General features: G+C 32.3%; 1 protein-coding gene across 4 annotated transcripts in view; it reads right to left on the bottom strand.

Annotated features, from left to right (window-relative positions):
* Positions 1–26,500, bottom strand: part of plppr1 (phospholipid phosphatase related 1) — a 373,756-nt gene that overhangs the window by 9,415 nt on the left and 337,841 nt on the right. For all 4 annotated transcript variants that reach the window (XM_087269234.1, NM_001441646.1, NM_001002132.2 and 1 more), the window contains 4 exons: positions 25,035–25,223; positions 18,814–18,946; positions 12,659–12,909; positions 10,626–10,802 (listed from right to left, as the gene is read on the bottom strand). In XM_087269234.1, the coding sequence (XP_087125360.1) occupies positions 10,626–10,802; positions 12,659–12,909; positions 18,814–18,946; positions 25,035–25,223 (750 nt within the window). The remainder of the gene's footprint in view (positions 1–10,625; positions 10,803–12,658; positions 12,910–18,813; positions 18,947–25,034; positions 25,224–26,500) is intronic.

Genomic DNA, 26,500 nt, shown 5'->3' on the forward strand with positions numbered 1-26,500 from the left:
TCAAAAAGCAAATATAAGAATTAAGTTATTAGCCTTCAGTGCCCGATTAAATTGTGTTGGGGTGAAAATAATGTTTTGATTTCTTTGACTATCATGGCAATGTTATAATCTCAAATCTTAAACGTGCGCATATGAAAAACAGCAAAATAATATAGATTATCCTGCCGGTAGAACACATCACCTCACAGTTGTGAACTTGCGATCACCTCAACTTACATTTAATTTTTTTTTTACCTGGTTTATTGTAAACTTATTAAGTGCAAAGAGGATTCGTTTTGGAAAATAGAATTGAAGAAATGAAAGACAACTAAAATGAAAGCACAAACATTCAGTACAAATAATTAGTCTTAAATAAATAAATAAATAAATAAAGCAGTCTTTTAGTCTAAATATAGAGAGATGTAGTGTTTGCTATTTTGATAGAACTAAGACTAGACATGTTCATTTATATTTTTAATTTACGTTTTTATTTACATTTTCGTTGTTGATTATATTTACAATCTCATTTTATGTTTCAATTATAGTACATAATAATAAACGAATAATGAAAATAAATGAATAATGAAAATAGGACATAAATTAAATCTGGCAGGTTTATTTTTAATAATTTAGTTTCAGTTCCGTTTTTTTGTTTCAAAACGTCAATGTTCTGCTTTAAAGTATAACTGTTGTTTTGTTTTGTTTTTTTTACTTAATGGCTCAGTATGTTTTGTATTTTAATTTCATATTCAGTCACCTTGCATATGCGTGTGAAATATAATGCCGCATAACCGCGGAAAAAGAAGAAAAGGCTGTCAGTTAAAGCTAATTAATCAAAATTGGCTATATTAAAATACAGCATTTATGTTAATACAGGCAGAGTGTGAACAAACTAAGGCTACGATATGTGCTTGCCTTTTAATGCATTTAAAAATATTTGCGGCATTTTTATAGGCTACAGGCAACTGGTGTATAATAATGTTTTTTTTTTTTTTTTTTTTTTTTGTATGGTAAAGGACAATGCACATTATGTTATTGATGTAAACTTAGGCTAAAACTTACCATTGATAAACGTGACCTACCTCAAGCAGATCACTTAAAGTGTAATAAAAATAATGTTGCCGCAGGACATATGAAGTCCCGCAAGTTTATTTTTAATAATTTAGTTTCAGTACTATTAATTTTTTTCTCAAAACGTCAATAGCACCTTCAATAATCTAAACATTAAAGATGGACCGCAAGATGTGTTGAGTGGCTATGTGGTGAAGAACAATGGCAAAGCTAAGTGTGATTATTGTAATAAACTAATAAGTTATAAAGCAGAGTCCCGACCAACAGGACTAAGCATATGCGGTTGGCTCATTCTTCACGAATATAGAATTAAAATTATGGCGCGTTAGGTTCATTGTGCATCCCGCAGGTGCAACCAACAAGGGTTGTGCATTTGAGTTTAACTTTTTGAGCGTTATAAGCAACTCGTTGTTAGTTTTTATTTAAATATATTGAGCCGAAACTAAGCAGCGCATTCTCTCCGCCTCCTCGTTTATAACCAGCTGGACACGCCACTGAAGCAGGAGAGACACTCCGTCGTTCATAATCTTAGCTGATGTGTCGGAGTCGAAAGAATATATCAAAGAGGAATGTTCTTTTGACAGTCCCGATATGTTCAATCTTTTTTTCCCTGTCATTTCTCTTCAGCAAATTATATTTTTAAAGCTGCTTGATTCTTTTAAAACCGTAAGCAGAGCCCGTCAATTGGTGTTTTTTCATAAGATACTCCTTTATGAATGTTTTATTTTATAAGTATTCTTTAATGTGCTTTTTAATAATTTTATTTTATTCAAAGCAGCACCTAAAAGCGAATTTATGCTCAAAACGTGGCATGAGAGCGATGCATGTCATGTGTCGCATATTGCCTTTTTTCTGATCTTTTTGAATAAAGGTTTTAATCAAAAGACAGGTAATTTAATTACTTTCGATGTGCTAAAATATTTGTTAAATAAATGTTATTTCAAAAAAGCATATGCAATGTGCTCTGACAGGTAAAATCCGATTCTTTCTCTCTTTCAAGTTCAAAGCAAATTTGAATGCCAAAGGATTTTAGATATGCATATACAAGACTATGTAGTATATTAACATCAACAAATTAATAAAATAAGTAGCAAATGACAGACAAGTTGATAAAAACAGACATTATCTCTAATTATCATAATTGCAAGATTAAAACAGCTGAATATAGGCCTAAATAATCTAGAAAGCAACTACTGCGCGCTGATATTTATTCTTCTTTTTTTTCCGAATAACGAACAATTTCAACTGCGGGGAGATACCGACAGCTTGATTTGCAGTATTTTCTAACATGTTAGAAGCGGGCATCAGCTAGCCGTAAAGACGGGCCGGCACAAAAAAAACATGGCTGCCGGTGGAGAAGCGGCTGTGCCCTCAGCAGCTGATTGAGACGGAGCTGCATATCCTGAGTGCACTAAATACTCCGAGATCCGGATGAAATGCATAGTGAAATATGAAATAAATGTCTCTTTTGCTGAAAATTTAATTAATCTATATATTTATTATTTTAAAAATCAACTCATTTTTGCCCAGAGAAAGAGGCGCGCGGCACTAGCGGACATGGGGTGCTTTCCCAAAAAAAGACGTACAGTAACTTGCAGCTGTACTATGCACAGTTTGGGGAAAAAAAGGATATAGTGATGCATGTTTCCCAAAACCCCTAGTTTCTCTGTTGCAGATCCATCATTTGAATCAGGTTAGTTATAAGTAAAACGCACATAATGATAAAGCACACCATCATCACGAGGGCAATTAAATAAACAACCTAAACATATTTTTAATTGTTTATTTATGTAATGTGAGTTTTTATAAATTTGTTCTTTAAATTATTTATAACTTAGGCTATTCTATCGTGATGACACCATAAAAGGCCTTCAATGCACTGAAATAGATAATAGGGATACAATGAAAAGCCGATTTCACTATTGACCCTGTTTTTATTCATTGACAGCTTCCCAACGCCGCAATTCTGTTGCGCGAAAAAAAAGCTGCTGCAAATAAGCAAATTTATGACAAAACAATTTTAATAGTTTCATAGTAGTAGCTGGTGTGCTTCATCTGCGTGATTCTGATTTAACATTCTTCCGCTAAACTTGCACTGTGTTGATGTGTAAATGGGCTATGATCTTTGCTTTTGAGGCTATCAAGGTGTAAATGAGCTATAGTTCTCTTTGCAACTTTCAATTTCGAGGTGGGGGAAGTGGGAAGAGGCAATTCAAATGTACCATCTCTAAAAAAAAAAGGCCGCTTACGCGGCATTTGTGTTTATTATTACCTTATTTTTATTTTATTATTATTAATTTATTCATTCATTCTTCATTCATTTTCTTTTCGGTTTAGTCCCTTTATTAGTCTGTGATCGCCACAGCGGAATGAACCGTCAACTTATCCAGCATATGTTTTACACAGTGGATGGCAGGAGGGCCAGCTGGGGCCCTTTCACGGAGTGAAAGGAATTTGCCCCGAGTCTGGGAAAGATGGCTTGCCGTAATTACACTAGTTTTCCTATTGCACACATGCGCCAAACAAATAAACAAATAAATAAAAAAGGAAAAGAAAACATCTAGACTTATAGGCTGAGGTCTTTTTGCTTATAATCACCCTTATGTTTCCGTTTTAAATGTAAGGCTGTTGCATAGAATAATACAATTTTAATTTATAAGTGATTTTGCTGCGTCCCCCTTGATGTTTTAATAACGCATAATAATCTACACACCATATTAAAGACACAGCAGACATAAAGGTTGTGTGTGAGAGACCGAGCAAAAGAGCGCTCTCTTAACAGCTCTGTTGATGCTGCTAGCGGCTTCTTTCTTTTTATTTATTTTGCAGATAATACACCATATGAATACAACAGAAAGACATAAAACTTTACAAATTACCTTTTGTAGACTCAAAACAAGTGTCATATCTTGATAAGCCTAAGCCACATTGAAATATAATTTAAAGAATTACATTATCGGATATAATAAAATCGCATTAAATAAATAAACCAATATAAAACAAGCAAAAGCAAGCTATAACAGTTTAGGTAGGCCTATACATAAATAAAACCGTTAAAGCCAAATCAAACTTTTATTTTACAAGATATTTTCTTTTAAAAGATTTTAGATATTTTCTAAAAACAATAAACACCAGAGAAGGTTTAGAATATTATTTATAAAGTATTTGGATATGATGATAATAATCAAATCGTGCAAACAAAGCATTTTTGGGAACACGTTTCAGGTCTCTCCAGTGCATTTGGGCTGAATGTTTGACTGTGTCTAAATGAGGATGTTAAAAAATACATTTTCTACCGAGTTATTAACGGATGCACGATGTCAACACTCGGGGGACGTTCTGGGGGCTGGGTTTGCGTTACGCGCTGCGAGCTATAGGCCGACAGTGGAAATGCGACATGACTTCGGTCTCGATGCCCATTAACACCTGAAAGACAAGCTTTTGGTTATGAGATGGGGGAAGGGGTATGTCTCCACCCTCAAGTGTTTTCCACAAACATGGTTACACAAAATCCAAAACTCCCGAGGACGGATGGCGTAACCGTAGCAAAACCTATGCGTTTAAAAACCAAACCGCAAATGGGGCCTTATGAAAATGAATGTTTCTATGCACAGCAACTTCTGGACTGAACTACTTGTTATTTAAAATATCTCTATTACGCTCTAGCATTCGCCAAAACGAATTTGTACATAAAAACACCGAACATAGCCTAGCTGAATAGGGTGTTGCCTGCTGAGCCATGACAGCAGCAGACAATTCCGCACGACCATAAAGCCTTCACCCGACAGTTATTTTCTAATATTCACAACGCGAGCCACAACAATAGACATGCCATGCCCATCATCCTTACAGACAACTTCGCTTTAAACTGTATTAAGGTCCCATTTACACTGCACAGCAGTTTTATATAAAACGTTAATGATACATATAACAGGCTACATTTTGATGGTGAAATAACCTTTTAAACGATGGCTTTTTATTTCAGTATTCAAACATTAAATAACGAATGCATCAAGTGAAATAACGAAAATGCAAAAACACATGTATATAAATATAAAGGACTATTATAATTAGCAAAATGCTGCTCTATTTATCTTTGTATTTTTATAATTTTATTATTGTTATTTTTTTAATATTTTGAATTAATTAAAGCTATAGACAAATACTGCTTGACATTTTAGAAAATGTTTTGCGTAATACCCAGTACCGAGAACAAACAAACAAAAGCACATGGCTTGTTAATCAATTTAATCAAGCTCTAGCCACGAATAAAATAATAGACTATTTTATTATTTTAATATTTTAGACGACGGTTTAGTAATTATATTATAAATGGTTATGTTCAGATCAATGAAATAATAACTTTAATAATTCTGCTTTGCATTTTTCTATGCATTACTAACATCACTAAACCATACATTTGTTTTATAAGTTAACCAAATATTTGCAGAGATTCAGCAGTTTTTTTTCTGACGCGTTTGCCAGTCATGCCAGTCAGTGAAAAAAAAGTAACTGTGGCCCCGTTTGCAGGTATTCAGATTCGATTTTATTAATCTGATTCAACTTTTATTACTTACAGGACATAAAAATGCAATTAAAAGTTTCAAATCAATGTGCATTGTCCTTTACCATACAAAAAAAAAAAACATTGTCATACACCATAGCCTGTAGCCTATAAAATGGCCGCAAATCTTTTTAAATGCATTAAAAAGCAAGCGCATATTAGCCGTACCTTGAGTTTGTTCACATTCTGCCTGTATTAACATGCATGCTGTATTTTAATATAGCTTATTTTGATGAATTAGCTCTAACTGACAGCTTTTTCTTCTTTTTCAGCGGTTATGCTCGCATTATATTTCACACGCATATGCAAGGTGACTGAAATTGAAATTCAAATACAAAACACACTGAGCCATTAAGTAAAAAAACAAAACAAAACAACAGTTATAGCTACTTTAAAGGAGAACATTGACGTTTTGAAAAAAAAAAACTGAACTGAAACTAAATTATTAAAAAAAAACCTGCTAGACTTAATTTATGTCCTGCGGCAAAAATATTTTTATTATAATCTGCTTAAAATAGGTCAATTTATTTTTTGCTTTTGATGAAGCTGCATTCAACTTAAGCTCAATGTCGGCAATGTCTTTAAATAAATAATATATCTTGGCCTATTTTCATTATTCATTAATTTTCATTATTCGTTTATTATTATCTACAATTGTTGAGACATAAAATGAGATAGTAAACTATAATAAACAACGAAAATGTAAGTAAAAACAGAAATAAAAACATGAAAATGTCTTGTCTTAGTCCTGTCAAAATAGCAAACACTGAACATCTCTCTATATTTAGGTTAAAAGACTGCTTTATTTATTTATTTATTTATTTAAGACTACTTATTTGTACTGAATGTTTATGCTTTCATTTTAGTTGCAAAAAGATCAGAAATTGATCTCGCACACGCAGGGAAAAAAGGCAATTATGCCACACATGACTTGCATCGCTCTCATGCCAAGTTTTGAGGATAAATTCGCATTTAGATGCTGCTTGAAATAAAATAAAACTATCAAAAAGCACATTAAAGACTTTAATAAAAAATTAAAACATTCATAAAGGAGTATCTTATGGAAAAACACCATGGGCTCTGCTTTCGGTTTAAAAGAATCAAGCAGCTTTAAAAATATCTAATTTGCTGAAGAGAAATGACACGAAAAAAAAAAAAAAAGATTAAACATATCGGGACTGTTAAAAGAAAATTCCTCTTTGATATATTCTTTCGACTCCGATACATCAGCTAAGATTATGAATGACGGAGTGTCTCTCCTGCTTCAGCAGCGTGTCCCGCTGGTTAAACGATGACGCGGAGAGAATGCGCTGCTTAGTGAACCTAACGCGCCATTATTTTAATTCTATATTCGTGAAGAATGAGCCAACCGCATATGCTTAGTCCTGTTGGTCGGGTGTCTGCTTTATAATTTATTAGTTTATTACAATAATCACACTTAGCTTTGCCATCGTTCTTCACATGTTGCCACTCGGCACATCTTGCGCTCCATCTTTAAACAAATGTTTACATTATTGAGGTGCTCTCCGGCGGCGAAGTTTCTGGCAGAGTAGCGAGTGAAAAAATGTGCTTGCAGAAATTGGAATCAAAATTTAAATTATATATAACAAGCATCGTATTCTTTCTAATCCTCGCCCAGTTTTAATACAAGTTGTGTTTTTTATATTTGTGGCTGTGAAGTTTATTAAGAATATATATATATATATATATATATATATATATATATATATATATATATATATATATATATATATATATATATATAGCCTACTTTATTTTTTTATACTTTAAGTGATCTGCTTGAGGTAGGTCACGTTTATCATTGGTAAGTTTTAGCCTAAGTTTACATCAATAACATAATGTGTATTGTCCTTTACCATACAAAAAAAAAAAAAAACATTATTATACATAGTTGCCTTTAGCCTATAAAAAGGCCGCAAATGCATTAAAAGGCAAGCGCATATCTTAGCCTTGAGTTTGTTCACACTCTGCCTGTATGAACATAAATGCTGTATTTTAATATAGCTTATTTTGATAAATTAGCTCTAACCTTTGACAGCTTTTTCTTCTTCTTCCGCGGTTATGCGGCATTATATTTCACACACATTTGCAAGGTGACTGAATATGAAGTTAAAATACAAAACATACTGAGCCATAAGTAAAAAAAACAAAAAAAACAAAACAACAGTTATAGCTACTTTAAAGGAGAACATTGACGTTTTGGAAAAAAAAAAAACTGAACAGAACTGAAACTAAATTATTAAAAATAAACCTGCAAGACTTAATTTATTTCCTGCGGCAAAAATAATTTTATTATACTTTTGATCTGCTTAAGGTAGGTCAATTTATTTTTCTCAGTGTTTCACGTACTGTACGGCAATGTCTTTAAATAAATTATTTATTTAGGCCTATTTTCATTATTCATTTATTTTCATTATTCGTTTATTATTCGTTTATGTACAATTGTTGAGACATAAATGAGATAGTAAAATATAATTAACAACGAAAATGGAAATAAAAACAGAAATAAAACAGAAATGAAAATGTCTTGTCTTAGTCCTATCAAAATAGCAAACACTGAACATCTTTCTATATTTAGGCAGCTTTATTTATTTATTTATTTATTTATTTAAGACTACTTATTTGTACTAAATGTTTGTGCTTTCATTTTAGTTGTCTTTTACTTCTTCAATTCTATTTTCCAAAACGAATCCTGTTTGCACTTAAAAAGTTTACAATAAAGTAAAGTATTGTATAAAGTTTACAATAAATAGCCACTTTGAACTCTCACCTACTGTACGTGCGATTAAAGTTGTTGCCTCGTTTACTTTAGCTTGCAAATGTATTTAGTTGTGATTTGTTACTTGTAACCGTGTGTACTGTCTCAGGTTAACTCGCTATATTCTCATATCGCGTTCAAAGCCACGTTAAAAACGTGACGCGTTCTGCTTTGTTTACGTTACTGTAGAGGAGTGTAATGTGTGTGTGTGTGCGCGTGCGTGCGCGCGTTGTGGTCCGGAGGAGGTTTATGTGTGTGTGTGTGGACGCGTGCGCGAGAACGAGGGCAATATATGTGTGTGTGTGCGCATGTGTGTGTGTGTGGGCGCGTGCGCGAGGACGAGGGCTATGTGTGTGTGTGTGTGTGGACGCATGCGCGAGGACGAGGGCAATGTGTGTGTGTGTGTGTGTATGATACGTTATGTGTGTTATGTTATGTGTTGTGTGTTATGTTATGGGTCATGATACGTTATGTGTGTTATGTTATGTGTTGTGTGTTACGTTATGGGTCATGATACATTATGTGTGTTATGTTATGTGTTGTGTGTTATGTTATGTGTTATGATACGTTATGTGTGTTATGTTATGTGTTGTGTGTTACGTTATGGGTCATGATACGTTATGTGTGTTATGTTGTATGTTATGTTATGCTTGTTACGTTATGTGTTTTGTGTAATAAATGTTGTGTATTATGTGTAGTGTTGTGTTATCTGTTTGTTGTTATATGTGTTGTGTGTTATGTGGGTATCATGTTGTGTGTTATGATATGTGCTGAGTGTTATGTTATGTGTTGTGTTATCGGTCATGTTATGTGCTATGCTATGTGTTATGTTTTGTGTTGTGTGTTATGTTATGCGTTGTGTTATCTGTCTGTCATGTTATGTGCCTTGTTATGTGTTATGATACGTTTTGTTGTATGTTATGTTATGCTTGTTATGTTATGTGTTGTGTGTAATAATATGTGTTGTGTATTATGTTGCATGCAGTGTTGTGTTATCTCTTTATCATGTTATGTCATTTGTTGTGCTGTGTGTTATATGTGTTATGATACGTTATGTCTGTTATGTTGCGTGTTGTGCTTTGTTGTGTTATGTTGTATGTTATGTTATGCATGCTATGTGTTGTGTTATGTTATGATACGTTATGCGTGTTATGTTATGTGTTGTGTTATGTTATGGGTCATGATACGTTATGTGTGTTATGTTGTATGTTATGTTATGCTTGTTACATTATGTGTTGTGTGTAATATATGTTGTGCATGATGTTATGTGTAGTGTTGTGTAATCTCTTTGTCATGTTATGTGCTGTTATGTGATTTGTTGTGTTGTGTATGCTGTGTTATATGTTATGGTTGTTATGTTGTGCTTTGTTGTATGTTATGTTATGCATGCTATGTGTTGTGTTATGATAAGTTATGCATGTTATGTTTTGTGTTGTATGTTATGTTATGATACGTTATGTCGTGTTATAATATGTTATGCGTGTTATGTTGCGTGTTGTGCTTTGTTGTATGTTATGCATGCTATGTTATGTGTTGTGTGTTATGGGATGTGATATGCATTTCATGTTATGTGTTATGGTATGTGTTGTATGCTATGTTATGTGTGTTATGTTATGCTGTGTGTTGTGTTATGGTACGTGTTTCGTTATGTGTTGTCTGTTACGATATTTGTTATGTGTTATGTTATGTGCTGTCTGTTACGTCTTGTGTTGGTTGTTACGTTTGTTATGTGTTATGTTATGCGTTATGTTGTGTGTTGTGTTATGTATTGTATGCAATGTTATGCATGTTATGTTGTGTTGTTATGTGTTGCATTATGTGTTGTGTTGAGCTGTGTATTATGTTGTGTGTTTTGTCATGAGTTACAGTATATTCTTTGTTATGTGTTTTGCTATGGATTATGTTGTGTTATGAGTTGTGTTGTGTGTTACGGTATGTAAAATTGTAGCTTCTTGCTGATAAATGAGTAAATCAAAGTGGACTGAGAGCTATTGGCAAAGTCTAAAGACCAAAAAGGATAATACATGAATATTATTAATCCATGCTGTGATTTTTACATCAATTTTTTATACTGTATGTCATCAAATGATACTTGTTCCAAATATTCCTGACAAAATTTTCCATTATTTAAACTACACCTACACTGAACTGAACTCTATTATATTGTTTACTACTAATAATCACTTATTCTACTTTTACAACAAGAGTAAAACAAAGACCCCTGTAACCCACCAGAAACAGAGCTATGGAGCTTCCCAGTATAAATCCAGCGACGACGTCTGAGCAGTGGTTGCGGTATTCAGACACTCGGTTCAGGCCGGTGAGGAACGCAGCGCACAGAAGACCCAGACAAAGCACAGGTTTGGCCAGACGACTGCTTTTCGTTTTAATGGTGCTCGTGATGTACATCTGAAACAGCCGAACACACACACAAACACAGAGACAGGATTTATTCAGTGGATTTGTTGTGGAAATCAAGCTTGAATAAATACACAGCACTTGCTCCACCTCGGGGAAATTATGGCCAATTATGGAGAATGGATTGAGAGTAAATAAACTCGTATTCCCATGAAAGAAAAAAGAGAAGCTTCAAACTCAAAGAAAAAAAACTTGACTACAAATCTAAACAGTTCAGCATCACTAAGTTGAAGTTAAAACAAATTAAATGCCTGTTTCAAAATCCCTTTTTTACGTTATTCAGCATCTTTACATAACCTGAACAGGAAATCTGCACTTATTTTTGTTTTTTTGATAGTAAATTCTCTTGACCTTTTGATCATTGACTAATACGCAGCTAACATGTAAATTTCACCTAACATTGCTTTATAGTTCCCTTTTTTTAAGAACCAAAAAAAATTACATAAAGGAATTATTTTATTTTTATAGTAGATAATTTATTTTATTTTATATATGATATTTTTTTTATATGATTTTTTTTTCTATTTTTATAATGTATTGTATATGTCATTTTATATTGTTAATATATATTTAATGTTAAAATTTATTTTATTTGTATATTTGATATTATTTGATATTGTTTTATTTAATGTTCTTATATTTTATTTTATAATGTATTTTATATTTTAAATGTATATTTTATTTGATATTTAATATTTTATTTAGTATTTTAATTATATAATGTTTTAATTTATTTAATTTTTATATTTGATATTTTATGTGATATTATTTTTTTATATTCTTATAATTTATTTTATAATGTAGTTTTTATTTTAAATACATATTTAATGCTTTAATTTAATTTAATTTCATGTTTTAATAGTCATTTGTCCTATATTCGACTGAATCGGAAGTTCAAAAACAATCGCAAAAAAGAGTGCACTTCCACATTGAATAAGATTAAAACCTGTCTGTACTTTTCAGCATTCACAATTCCATCAATTCAGGCGATATTGACATTTTGCTCTGGCAAAAAAGTCCAACTTGTGTTTTATTTTTATTGCTGACATTTTATTTTCTTTGATATTTTATTGTATATGATTCTATTTTATATTTTATTGTATATTTTATTTTATATTTAAATATATATTTAATGTTTAAATATATGTTATTTGTATATTTAATATTTTATTTTATATTATTTTATTTATTTATTTTATAATGTATTTTATATTTTAAATATATATTTTATTTTAAATTTGATTTTTAAATATATAATATTCTAATTTATTATATTTTTATATTAGATTTTTTTTTGTATTATTTTACTTGATATTTTTATATTTTATTGTATAATGTATTTTATTTTTAAAGTATTTATATTTTATTTTATATTCAATATTTTATTTTATATTTTAAATATATATTTAATGTTTTAATTTATTTTATTTTTATATTTGATATTTTATTTGATATTTTTTATTTTTTATTATATTATTATTATATTAATATTATATTATATTAATATTATATTATTATATTTATTTTATTTTAGATTTTATTGAAATTTTATTAGAAATTTGTATATTTTATTTTATGTTTTATTTTTATATTTGATATTTTTATATTTATTTTCTGGATAAGAAGTAATAGATGTCATTATACCCTAATGTTTTTTTTTTTTTTTTTTTTTTAATATTAGGAAATAAATTGTAAAAACTTCTCATGACAACTAATGTCATATAGTTTATCTTCGGCCCACTGCTATTAATGATATTTGGCTTTTGGACCTTCATAAGAAAAAGTTTGGGCACCCCTGGTATAGAGCAAATGTCTTTTTTAGATTAATAATCCATGATGGCTCTTACAGTGACGTAGACGGCTGAATAGACACTGAGGGAAGCATCTTTGGATGGGAAGGACCTTCTGGCTCTTTCCACGACCACCTGGTTCCCCGTGCAGATGTTCCCATTGGCGATGAACTGATGACTGAAGTGACAATCCAGTCCAGTGTAATTTGGCTTGCAGACGTTCAGAAAGTACGGCGCCAGATTGCCAGTCACTACTTGGCCAGCGTTGACAAAGATGTCGGTGGCGAACAGGCCGAACGCGAAGACACCTGCAGCAAAAGAAAAAAAACAAACAAAAAACGTCAACAAATATATTCCGCTTGTGGCTCCCAATCGGTGCTCTGAAAATTTAACAACATCAGTTCACACTTGTTTTTGTACGTTCAATGTCTATCGATACATTTCCTAAACATCAAAGACTGTTTAGTGTAGTTTACAAAAACATCTAGCTACTGGAAACATCTTGCAACCTCATTTGACCATTTTACTTTTTACGTTTACGTAATGCTTGTTTGTCATGTAGCATCTTGCTTACATGGCTTTAAGAAAAAAAAAATATTTAGAAGATTGTTGCTTGTTTGTTTTTTGTTAAGAGGACAGTGTTTTCAATGCATTTAAAACAAACTGCTTTAAATGTTTCCATTTTATTGACTTTTATTTGACATTACCTTTGGTTAGTTTACTGGACTTCAAACATCTCCATTTCTGTTTATGGAGGATGATGGAGCTCTCCTCTTTCATCTAAAAATGTACTCATTTGCGTTCTGAAGACGAACTAATGTTTGAATGTGAATAATAAATGACCTAATTTACATTTTTGGGTAACTCCTTTAAATACATTACTGTAAATAGGCCAGATGAGTCATTTTCAACCATAACCTTCTGGCCAGTAGTTAAAATAACCATAAAAATACAAATATTAGGATATAAACAAACTAATTAATGTGTGTATTTACGGCAGGCGGCAACCTCCCGCTCTCCCTCGTAAAGCCAATACAGAAGTAACCAAAACAACAATTCATCGAATCGCGTTGGAGGGCTGGCCCCAGGAAATCCAGATGATTTCTGACTGCATTGGTAAATTGGCCAATTTTACAGCTGATAAAAACATGTTTACAGCCTGGTACAAAAGATGGCATTAGTGCATATAGCTATGATTACCCTTCATGAAAACTATGAAGAGGTGAATTTTTTTACAACTCATCCATATCATTTTTATTATGTTATATTAAGTCTGTATAATTAAGGGCGTGGCCACTTGAGTGACAGCTAGGTCTTGTTGCTCGATGTCTCGTCACCTCAGCTGATTCCGGCTGATTAGCCGCTGAACTCGGCATATACATTGTATTTTTGTTTTGGTTAATGTTCCTTTAAACAGTCAATTGCCTTTTGGGATTATTTCCTACAATTATCAGATGATATGGCTTGCTGTGTGCACTTAATTGTAGTTATATATTGAAGTTATACACCATCTCTATAAATGCATTTGTTTTAATTTGGATCATTTATCTTTTAGAATTTTCTTCAGAGCTATAATGTACTCCAGAATCTGACAGATTGATTAGCTGTAGGCTCTAGAACAGTCATCTGAAACATAGTCATACCGTTTTATGGCTGGATTTCATGAATAGCCTTGCATTTATTAACACAGACTATATCTGAAGTTTTTGGAAGTAATTCGTGTTTACCTCCTGTTGAAAAATAATATGATATAGTAATATTTTAATATAACATATAAACTTTTGATTAAAAAAAAATTAGTTTACAAATAAAGTTATGCATAACAAAATAAAATGACACAGGTAAAAAAAAGTATTGAACACATGAAGAAAAGAAGGCGTAGAAAGAAAGTGAAAGCCCAGACAGCAGCTGAAATCTCTCAGTAGTTTTTTTGGTAACCCCCTTCCCTTTCGACCAATTTAAATTAATATTAGCAGCTTCAGTCCAACATCTACATTACCAGGATGAAACCAGAGTGGATATTTCAGCAAGACAATGATCCAAAACTCAGCCAAGGAAACTTTCAAATGGTTTCAGAGAAAGAAAATCAAGCTGTAGAATGGCCCACCCAATCACCTGACTTGACTCCAATAAAAAATACAGAATAAAGATCAGATTCGATAGACAAAACCCAAAGAAACCATCAAGATTGTATCTCTCTTAAAGTCTGTGAAAAATAAATCACACCTGAGCAGTTCATGTGATTTCAATCTCCATTTGAGAGGCGTCTTTAAGCTGCCATCCACAAAGCATATGTTATATAAAGTATCAAATACATTTTAGTAGTTCAGTACTTACTCCTTGTGTCATTCCATTGTTATTACACAACTCGTTTCTCAGACATTTTTGTTTTATTTTATTTTTTATTTGTATTTTACCCAAATCTGATTCAATCCCATGTTAACAGCTTCTTTGGAAAAATTATTCCCAAGTAAAAAACATGACGTGTTCAATACTTATTTTCCCTTCTGTATGTGCTTGAAAATATTCAGTAAAAAAACAAACAAACAATAAAATAAAATAAAAATTTCAAAATATGTATTCAGCCTGTTGCTTCTAATCAAGGCTCTGAATATAAAGGGAAGATCAGACAAGGGTTTGGAGGACGCCTATGAATACCAATGCGGACTTGATGGAACAATGTTATTTTTATCTTCATCCAGAAGTAATTACAAATGCCCACTAGAGCAAAAGCTACATTTGCATACACCATTTGGCACAAACAAAACTACTCTACTAAGCTCAATATCTTATGCAAGTAATTATGATGTCCTTTAGCAAACTCTCACACACTGACGTTCTACAAGAGATTTTTATGATCTTGAAAGGGATGGAAATCCGCTTATTTCACCATGAAATTGTGTGTCTGAGAGTGCATTACATTACAATGTATTTTAAGGCCGAGAAAAAAAATGTATGTTTATACTGATTAATTTGTTTTGCCATCATACTTTAAAATGTAGATTGTGGTTGGTTTTGAATATACAGTCAAAGTCAGAATTATTAGCAGTTGTTGCTGCTAAGGCTGGCCCAACCAGTTATGAAGTATAGGGGACAAAGACTTTTTCCACACAGGACTGTGTAGTTTTGTATTTTGTTTTCCCTTAATATATATGTGGTGACCCCTAATTAATAAAAGGACAAAGCTGAAAAAAAATGAATGAATGAATGAATGAATGAATATATATATATATAACATAATATTATTTATTTATTACTTTGTTTTTTGTTGTTTATTCATTCATTTGTGTGTGTATTTATTTATTTGTTTATTTATTTGTGTATTTATTTACTTATTTATTCATCTATTTCTTTGTTTATTTATTCATTCATTTATTTGTGTATTTAGTTATTTATTCATTTATTTATTAGTTTGTTTCTGTGTTTATTTATTCATTCATTTATTTGTGTATTTATTTATTTGTGTATTTATTTATTTATTAATTTATCTATTTAATGTGTATTTATTTATTTGTTTGTTCATTCATTTATTTGTGTATTTATTTATTCATTTATTTATTAGTTTGTTTCTTTGTTTATTTATTCATTCATTTATTTGTGTATTTATTTATTGGTGTTTTTATTCATTTATTTATTCATCTATTTATTTATTTGTGCATTTATTTATATGTTTATTCATTCATTTATTTGTGTATTTATTTATTAGTTTGTTTCTTTCTTTATTTATTCATTCATTTATTTGTGTATTTATTTATTGGTGTTTTTATTTATTTGTGTATTCATTTATTTATTTATTTATTTATTCATTAATCTATTTATTTGTGTATTTATTTATTTGTTTATTCATTCATTTATTTGTGTATTTATTTATTTATTCATTTATTTATTAGTTTGTTTCTTTGTTTATTTATTCATTCTTTTGTGTATTTATTTATTTGTGTATTATTTATTTATATATTTATTCATCTATTTATTTGTTTCTGTGTTTATTTACTCGTTAATTTATTTGTGTATTTATTCATTTATTTATTAGTTTGTTTCTTTATTTATTCATTCATTTATTTGTGTATTTATTTATTTGTGTATTTATTTATTTATTTATTCATTCATTCATTCATCTATTTATTTGTTTGTTTCTTTGTTTATTTATTCATTCATTTATTTGTGTATTTATTTATTTATTCATTCATCTTTTTATTTGTTTGTTTTTTGTTTATTTTTTTATTTAATTATTTGTTTGTTTGTTTATTTGTTTGACTTTACCAATTTGCCAGTACTGGTTTTAGAAAAAAGTATTAAACAAAAAAAATCAAGCAACTGGAAAGAAGGCCTCTGCTGGAGACAGAAAGACAAAGGATGGTTGGAAACCACTGTGGACACAATTGCTGCAGACTGTGAAAAGGCTGCAGTTTGATTGTCCACACGACTGCGATGCCAAGCCTCAAAGGACACCATTACCAGCGTCTCCACTGCATTATGCATCGCATCCAGTAAATCAAGCTCTCCACATGTTTCTAATTTCACTTCAAATCACGCTCAGATGCTCTAGCTTGGCAAGCTGCAGAAGTGCACTAAAACCAAGATCCTGTAAATACCAATGTATAAAAGGTATGCTGTGAGTTTTCTTGGAAAAGCATTGCTGATTGTGTTTGTCATTATGTCTGTAGGAAACATTTAAAATTGATGTGTTTTGGAGGTGCTGCTGTGTGTCTTGTCTGCTCCTTGTCAATAAAACAGCCACAGCTCAGCAGTTTTGAAAATCTCCAGGCAAATCAAGTCAAAGATTTATTGCATCTGTGCTGTTCTTTAGGTTTTGAGAGCTCCCATTAAAGTATTGACGTTCGTTCATTCATTCATTTATTCATTCTTTTTGTATTAGTATTAATAATGTTGAAGAGCCTTTCATGTAGCACTATCAATTTGTCGTCCAAACACATAAACAACTTTACCTACTGTAAATTATTTTAAAATGATAACATTTGATATAACAATTAATTAAAATAAAGTAAAATGAAATATAGTTCTGACAATAACAGCACCTAATATTTAAATGAATATATATATATATATATTACAGACCAAAAGTTTCATGATTACAAAAATTGACAAACAGACAGACTGACAGACAATGAACGAATGAACATAGACTGACAAACAGACAGATAGATAGATATATAGATAGATAGATAGATAGATAGATAGATAGATAGATAGATAGATAGATAGATAGATAGATAGATAGATAGATAGATAGATAGATAGATAGATAGATAGATAGATAGATAGATAGATAGATAGATAGATAGACAGACAGAGAGACAGACAATGAACGACTGAACAAACGAAGATAGACAGACAGACAACGAATAAACGAACAAAAATGGATGGATGGATAAGATGGATATATAGATAGACAGACAGATAGACAGACAGACAGACAATGAACGATTAAACAATTGAAGATAGACAGACAGACAACGAACGAACAGATAGATACTGTGGATGGATGGATGGATGGATGGATGGATGGATGGATGGATGGATGGATGGATGGATGGATGGATGGATGGATGGATGGATGGATGGATGGACGGACAGACAGATGGATGGATGGACAATGAATGAACGAACAAATGAAGATAGACAGACAGACAACGAATGAACGAAGATGGATGGATGAATAGATGGACAGATAGACAATGAACGAACAAAGATAGACAGACAGACAACGAACGAACAAATAAACAAACAAATTAATATAGATAGATACTGTGGATGGATGGATGAATGGATGGATGGATGGATGGATGGATGGATGGATGGATGGATGGATGGATGGATGGATGGATGGATGGATGGATAGGCAGGCAGACGGAAAGACAATGAACGAACGAACAAACGAAGATAGACAGACAGACATTGAACAAAGATGGATGGATAGATGGACAGATAGACAGACAGGCAGGCAGACAGACAGTCAGGCAGGCAGGCAGGCAGGCAGACAGCGAACAAACGAACATGGATGGATGGATGGATGGATAAATGGATGGATAAATGGATGGACGGACGGACGGATGGATGGACAATGAACGAACGACAATGAACGGACAATGAACGGACAATGAACGAATGAATTAATTTAATTAAACTAATTTAATTTAAACCTCTAAAGAAGCATATATGTTTGTCATTGTTGAAAAGGCAAGACTCACCGATGAAGCGGATGATTCTGCGGATGAGAGGGTTAAGATAGCAACACTCTCCAGTAACAATGGTTTTCTCCTGGGCGAGGAGAGCTTCTCTGGTGGACTTCATGATGTACATGGAGATCTCGCCAACAAATATCTACAGACACAACAACACCACAAAAAATACATCCGATTTAGTGACTATAACAGTCGACACCCTGGATGAAAACACTAATTCAAATAAAGTAAACAATTTAAAAAGAAAAACAGCTGTGCTCGTGATGCGAATTCAGCTCCAGTTTCACATCGACACTTCTACAGGTCATTTCTCAAACAAAATAGTTCAAGACAATGAAGGAAAAATTGTCAATGCTTTTAATAAAATAAATCAAACAAAAGCATGGGATAGTTTTCATTTTTAGGTGAACTAATCCGAACCCTTAATTTACTCACCCTTTACTTGTTTTAAACCTGTTTGACTTTTAAACACAAAAGAAAATACATTGAAGAAAGCTGAACACCTGTTATCATCGACTACATTAATATTTGGGTAACACTTTACAATAAGGTTCATTAGTTAATGCGTTTACTAACATGAACTAATCATGAACAACACATGTACAGCAATTATTAATCATAATTGAATATTTACTAATGCATTATTAACTTCCAAGGTCATGCTTGTTAACATTAGTTAATGCACCATGAGTTAACATGAATTAACAATAAACTACTGTATTTTCATTAACAAACGTTAACTAACATGAACAAATACAGTAGTAAATGTATTGTTCATTGTTTGTTCATGTTAGTAAATGCATTAATTAACATTAACTAATGAACCTTATTGTAAAGTGTGACCAATATTTGTTTGTCCTACTATGGAATTCAAAGGTAACAGTTAGGGATGCTCATAATAACCAAAAGGATGCATTTTTAACCGACTGATAGCATCAGTTGAACGGTTAAATGGTATTCCTAGTACACAGCAAAACCCTCTTTGCATATTATTATCTAGGGTGCTGTAATTAATTTTGGTGGTTGCTGCACATGTCTGTAATCATGGGAAAAAAGAAAAATGTCTCCACCATAATCTATGCAAAAGTTATTGTGTTCCAACTGATGAGAGGTGCTGTCCAAGCCACAGGGAGGGATCATTGTTTTCATATTTCACTATTCTTTAGTTTGATCAAGCATAATTCACTGTGTTTGGACCAAGTCAGACATATAAAAGGATTACTTAAGCACATCACCTCAAAAACAGAGGAGAATGGCCCTGAAGCGCACAGCATAAGGTAAGAGATGACAGCTGTCTGTGCTATCTGGGGCTGCTTATTGATCATGAATGTATTGTTTTCACTTCTGTGCCATGGAAACACAGCGATTAATTTGGCAACTGTTTGATATGTGAATATAGTTTAGTAAAAATAATGCTAGAACCGTATGAGCACCAGCAAGAGCTTTCATTTGAGCTATAACTTGTACATGTGTCATATGAAAAATATGAAAATGAACCAATGTAAAATACCCAGCTCGGGTATCCAAAATACTGTGTATTTAAGTGTAAATAACTTGTGTACAGTAGAATAAAAACAAAAGTGATGCATATGTGCATAAAATAAAGATTCTACACTTTAAAACGAAAAACTTACAGGGTCTGGTGCAATGCTAGCCCTTTAAATCTGAAAGCGAAAGTCGATGACGTCATGGACCCGGTACCTTAATAAATTGAAGGCATGTTTCGGTCAGCATCATTCACATGTTGGAAATGGTAAGTTGCCTAAATATACAATTTGAAAGGCAGAATTTACTAACAAAATCCCATTGATGGAATGAATTTGCATAGAAAGCATGTGTCTTTGAACCAAAAAAGAATGATAGTGACAAAAAATGAGGCAGTTTTAGGAATTTGCACCTTAAAGATCCTGCATTTCACAGGCCACTTTGAAGTCAGTTTTTTTTTTTTTTTTGCCACTGACCAATTCTAAAGTCACCAAAATGCAAAGGAGGTTTTCTATTTAGTTTAGTTTTCTGCCCTACAGAGGACAGAAGGTTTGGGTCACGGGGTAAAATTCAAGACTTGAGGCTGTTACTGCAGTTCATATCTCAGGAGTAAAACTCACTTGATTAAATCTGAGCTTGGATTATAAATCTTGGATATAAATCTTGATTAAATTTCTGAGCTTGGAATGATGGGATTGGACTGCAGTGTTCATTTCTTAGAATAGGACTGTAGAGATGACACTGCAGTCCGCTGCTTGAAAAACTGGCAGAAATATAAAGATTAGCTACACTGGGAATGGCCATCACTGTATGAAAAAGCTACCAAGGAGAGTAGATTTTCTGCCATATACTATTACGGGATATAAAAAGAGAGACCAGATGAAAATTAGTCATTTCTCTGGATTAACTGGATTTATGGAGTGTCTGTTTGACTAAAACAAAGTGAAATAATTTAAGTTAAATTAATTTGTTTCTACCATAAAAGTACCGATAACATTTCTTTAAACGTTAATGTTTTGTTGATGTTGCTGTTGTTGTGTTGTCTAAATGTGAATATATACAGGTCTTAAAACATGACTCCTCTTATGTTAAGAAATAAAATAAAATAAAATAAAATTTAAAAAAGACATTGACTAATTTTTTTTTATTTAAAAAAATGTTATCAGTAGTAGAAAAAAAACAAGATTTTATTAGCTCATATAATATATTTATAAGGATAATTTTCCATAGCTTTAAATTAAACTTATTTTTATTTATTATGGATCACATTCCATATACAGAAATATCTAAAAATATTTAGGGCAGGCCTATTTATTGTATAATTTTTCTATGCTGTTGAAAACACTGCAGTGCGTGAAGATTTGACGATGTTCTGTTGTTAATGGTATATGTTGTTCACATATTAAAAAAAATCAAAATTTGAAAACGCAATAGGCCTATTTATTGTGTCAGCCACAAAATGGACATTTCTATCAAATTCTAATATATATATATATATATATATATATATATATATATATATATATATATATATATATATAAACACACATACATATACATACATACATACATACATACATACACAGTATATATATATATATATATATATATATATATATATATATATATATATATATATATATATATATATATATATATATGGAGTGGTTGAATTTACGGGATTTGCATGGCATAAGTAACAAAACGGGAGAGTGGCAGGAGCTGGGTCTGAAATACGGGAGACTTTTGGGAAAAACAGGAGTGTTAGCAGGTATGTTCACACATAAACTTTACACTCTGACTACTTCAATTTTGTTGATAAGCCGTGGTGGGCATTTCACTGTCTCATGCTGAACGCTGTTGTCCAATCTCAAAAGAATGTCATCAGCCGCCTTTCCACTGCACACAACATTTGGACACGACTGTCGGAATACGCCCCCTAGTGGCAGCCGCACAGTATTTTCAGTGTTGTCGTGCACCACGGGGGAGAAGCTGATTTCACGGTGTCCGAAATAAAGGAGGGCAAAAGCAAGAGCCTTCATTCTCTGTGCGTTTAGATGAATTAATAAATTCTAGAAACTCATAGACCGCTAAAATACTGGAGGGAATGTGCAGGCAACATTAAAAATAAATATTTTTATTAGTTTTTTACTTACATTTATGAACAGAATTTTTTTTTTTTAAATATAGACTTTTTATAATTCAAAAAAATAACCAAATAAACTCATATTTCTCATCTCGCGCACACGATCTGCTAGGAAAACACTGGAATACATCATATCCGGTCGGCAGGTCGCATACGGTCTAGTCGCAGGAGTTCAAATATTTCAACGGATCCGCAGCTCAATTCAGATCCGAATTTTCTGCATACGGAGATGATCAGAACTCCACGCAGCTCCCGGACTGCTCTCCATTGGAAATGAATGACTTCCGGTCTGTCGCTTGTCACTTGTCGTTTGTCGTGTGCAGTGGAAAGGAGGCTTAAGGAGGCGTTTGGCAACAAATGTATCGCTGAATGAATCATATAGGAGTCGCTGGGATAATTATGTAAAATAAATGCATATTATAGGACAATGAAAGTGTTTTTTGACCTTGCATGCATATTAGCCTGTTGTTGGAGACCCTTAAAACCAAAATATGACCCTTTTTAACATATAATAGGGGCTCTTTAATTATTATATAATAATAATAATAATAATAAGTGCAATATTATTTTGTGTAGCTTTAATTCATTTATTACATAGATGAAGTATGTGACTAAGACATTTTCATTTTATTTCATTTATTTTAGTTAAATGTGATGAAAAGATTAAAAGGAGCTATTTCACAGAGTATCGGAAACTTAACAGTCACAAAATAAACACTTATGAGTAACTTCATATTTATAAATATTAATATGAATTGATTAACATTGTACTAATAGCACATAATATAAAGAAAATGAAGCATAAGTTTGCAGCTTCTTACCGAATATCCATTAATATATTCATTAAGCAACCTTGCGTGTCAATAATAACGACCTAAAATGTAGTCCGTCACATCTGCATGACTTCAGAGGAATATTGATGCACGACAATTATCCTTTAATGCCACGTCTGACATTCAAACCCCTTGGTCATCGTTCATAGTATGAAAAGGGAAGGCATGAGTATCTTGAATACCGGCTGAAAATAATATTAAATATAGAGTGTATAATGATGTGGGGGTGAGGCGACAGAATTTAGTGAACTATGCTTGTAAGTAGTCTTGATGGAAAGTATTATATTCAACCCCTGGTATATTTAATATGAAAAACAAATTAAAGAGACCATCATTTTCAGATATAATTTACACTATAATCTATTTTTCATGGCTGATGTTTTCTGCTCTATGTGGCTTTTAAACTGATATGAAACTCCCCTCTGGAGACTTATTATTTATTTATTTATTTGTTTTCTTTTATTTAAATGCATAGTTAAAGCCTACAGTATATGGAATAACCTATATAATTTAGTAATAAAATGTGCTTCTTGTATTAAAACAAAAGCATGACTTGGAAAAAGACATGTGTAATGTTTGCTGTGTACTGGTACTGCAGTGCCCTCTGCTGTTCATGTCCACCAAACACTGCAGGTAATGAAATAAAGCATTGATTTGAAACGTTCTCTGTCTTATATAGCAATCTGTGAGATATTTGAGCTACCAATCTTACCAACTGTGCAGCACTCAGTGATCCATCTCTTCTATTCTGAAGATTTCCATTGTACTATTAGAATGCAATACGTTATTATTATTTATATTCTCAAAAGACTAGTTAGTGGCATCAGGCGCTGTAATAAATAGAGTTGAAATCAAATTAATAATTCAAGGAGATAACAGAATCAGTATTATCTTTATTAAGATGTTAAATGTAAATCCAAAAGTGGGCCTTAACAATTAACAGAAATAACAAGAACTTATTATTATTTAATACCAATTATTATTAATATTATTATTTTTTTTATTATTAATATTTTTATACAAGTATATATACAAATACAGTTAAAGTCAGAATTATTAAACCCCCTGAATTATTAGCACTTCTGATTTATTTCTTTCCCTAATTTCTGTTTAACGGAGAGATGTTTTCAACACATTTCTAAACATAATAGTTTTAATAACTCATCTCTAATAACTGATTTATTTTATCTTTCCCATACATAATATTTTACTAGATCTTTTTCAAGATACTTCTCTACAGCTTAAAGTGATATTTAAAGGCTTAACTAGGTTAATTAGGCTAACCAGGCAGGTTAAAGGCCATTTCGGTCATCATACAGTAAACATCCCTCATCTTCTCATCAGTGACATGCATCTGAACAGTCTCTGGGTCAATGCATGTAAATATTTTAAGATCTTCTTGAACATTTTCTTGGACACATCCAAGCAGTTTGCTGCAATTATAAATCACCCATGTCTTATTTTGGTGAGATTTATCTTCTTATGTGCAATTTGATTGGACAGGAATCACAGCACTGAAGAAAAAATAAAGTAACTGCAGTTTGAGGGAGTGAAGTAAAGTACCAATACTGCATTAAAAATGTACACAAGGTAAAGTAAAAGTACACATTTTTAAAACTACTTAGTAAATTACAATTTCTGAAAAAAAATACTCAATTACAGCTGCTTAATACTTATTAATATTAATAATTAATTAATTAATTATTATTAATTAATAATAATAATTATTATTATTAATATTGTTACTTTACACTGATACTCACTATGGCAGTGGGCGCAGCTGCCACCACACAGTAGAGGATGAGTGGCTGGATGAAGCTGCTCTCCTCGGGCCCCGGGTATGGCTTCAGCAGGTCAGCGTCATTACAGAAGAAACCCTGAATGTGGATGCCAAACGTGTCCGTGCATTCGAAGTAATACGCCAGCAGCACCGTCCCGGCCATGATCACCAACTGCAGAGACAACAGACAAACAAACTCGATCTCTCATGCTGCTCTTCTGTGCACATTAGTCAGATTTTATCCTCAAAAACACTCGCTTTCCAGTAGGGTTACATAAAAAGCCTTTCAGGAAACATCTGAGGCAGCATCTCTGAAAGTACTGCTGGAGGCACGCTCTGCCTGAAGGGAGACGTTACATAACTTACACTACCTCTTAAAAGTTTGGACTCTTGAGTTTATATACGATTATTCTATAGACCTTTTTCTTGGAACGCAAAATTACCCATTATGCTTTTCGTGTATGCGCAAGAAGGATGCAAAGAACCTCCGGTCGGCAGCTGATGCATGTAAACAGTCACATTTGGAAAGCTTTGAAACCATAGTTTTAATTTATTTTACCTGCTTTTATCCTCTTTGAGCTAATTCTGTTGTCCATCAGCACCATCTCCTGGACTGATCATTTAAAGAAATGCGATCTAATAGGATGGAAAACAGCTGCTGTGAGGCGTTTTTCCCTCGTTGTCAGACGGCATCTTCTGCAGTTTAAATGAAGCCTCGTCATCACTAAAGTCAACATTTTCTCTTTATTTCAAATATATAACCAGCCCAAACAAATGTAGTTCACCAAAATGTTTGACACACACACGTAGCCTGTACTGTGCCACTGACACACTGATTTAATAACTGTGACAAAGTGAAAATATAGGCTAGTGTCATTTCGAAATGACAGAAAAACACAAACCGTGGTAAATACAACACACGAAATAAAACATAAACGGCTCGCGATTAGAATGAACAGCAAATCAGCCAGCAGAGGATCAATAACAGACTTTTATTGGTCATTTTTGTAAATTGCACGACTTTCATACCTGTTAAGTTTCATGCCAGTAATCTGGTTTGCTCTCTCTCTCTCTCTCTTTCTCTCTCTCTCTCTCTCTGTGTGTGTGTTAAAGAGCCGCTGAGCTAACAGCTGACAGGCCGGGAACACACACACACACTGTATTTCTGACGGCAGACACGTGAACTAGGAGAATGTTTTTCTCGTATTTCTGACGCTCTTGAACCACATCTGAAAGATTAAAACGTCTTTAACAGACACATTTTTTAAGTTGTGTGTCACAAAAACACTCTGTTATCCATTAAAAACGTTACTGAAACCCGTTTTCTGAGCGCAAATTACCAGTTGTACACGCTGTAAACGGAAGTTTTTACCATTCTACAGAAAGACGCTGGTCGCTATGGCGCCCTCCATGCAGCAGCCATAAAAAAGGTCTATAGTCTGTTGAAAT

Source organism: Danio rerio, chromosome 10 (assembly GCF_052040795.2).
Source record: "Danio rerio strain M-AB ecotype USA chromosome 10, GRCz13ab, whole genome shotgun sequence".
Classification (NCBI taxonomy): domain Eukaryota; kingdom Metazoa; phylum Chordata; class Actinopteri; order Cypriniformes; family Danionidae; genus Danio; species Danio rerio.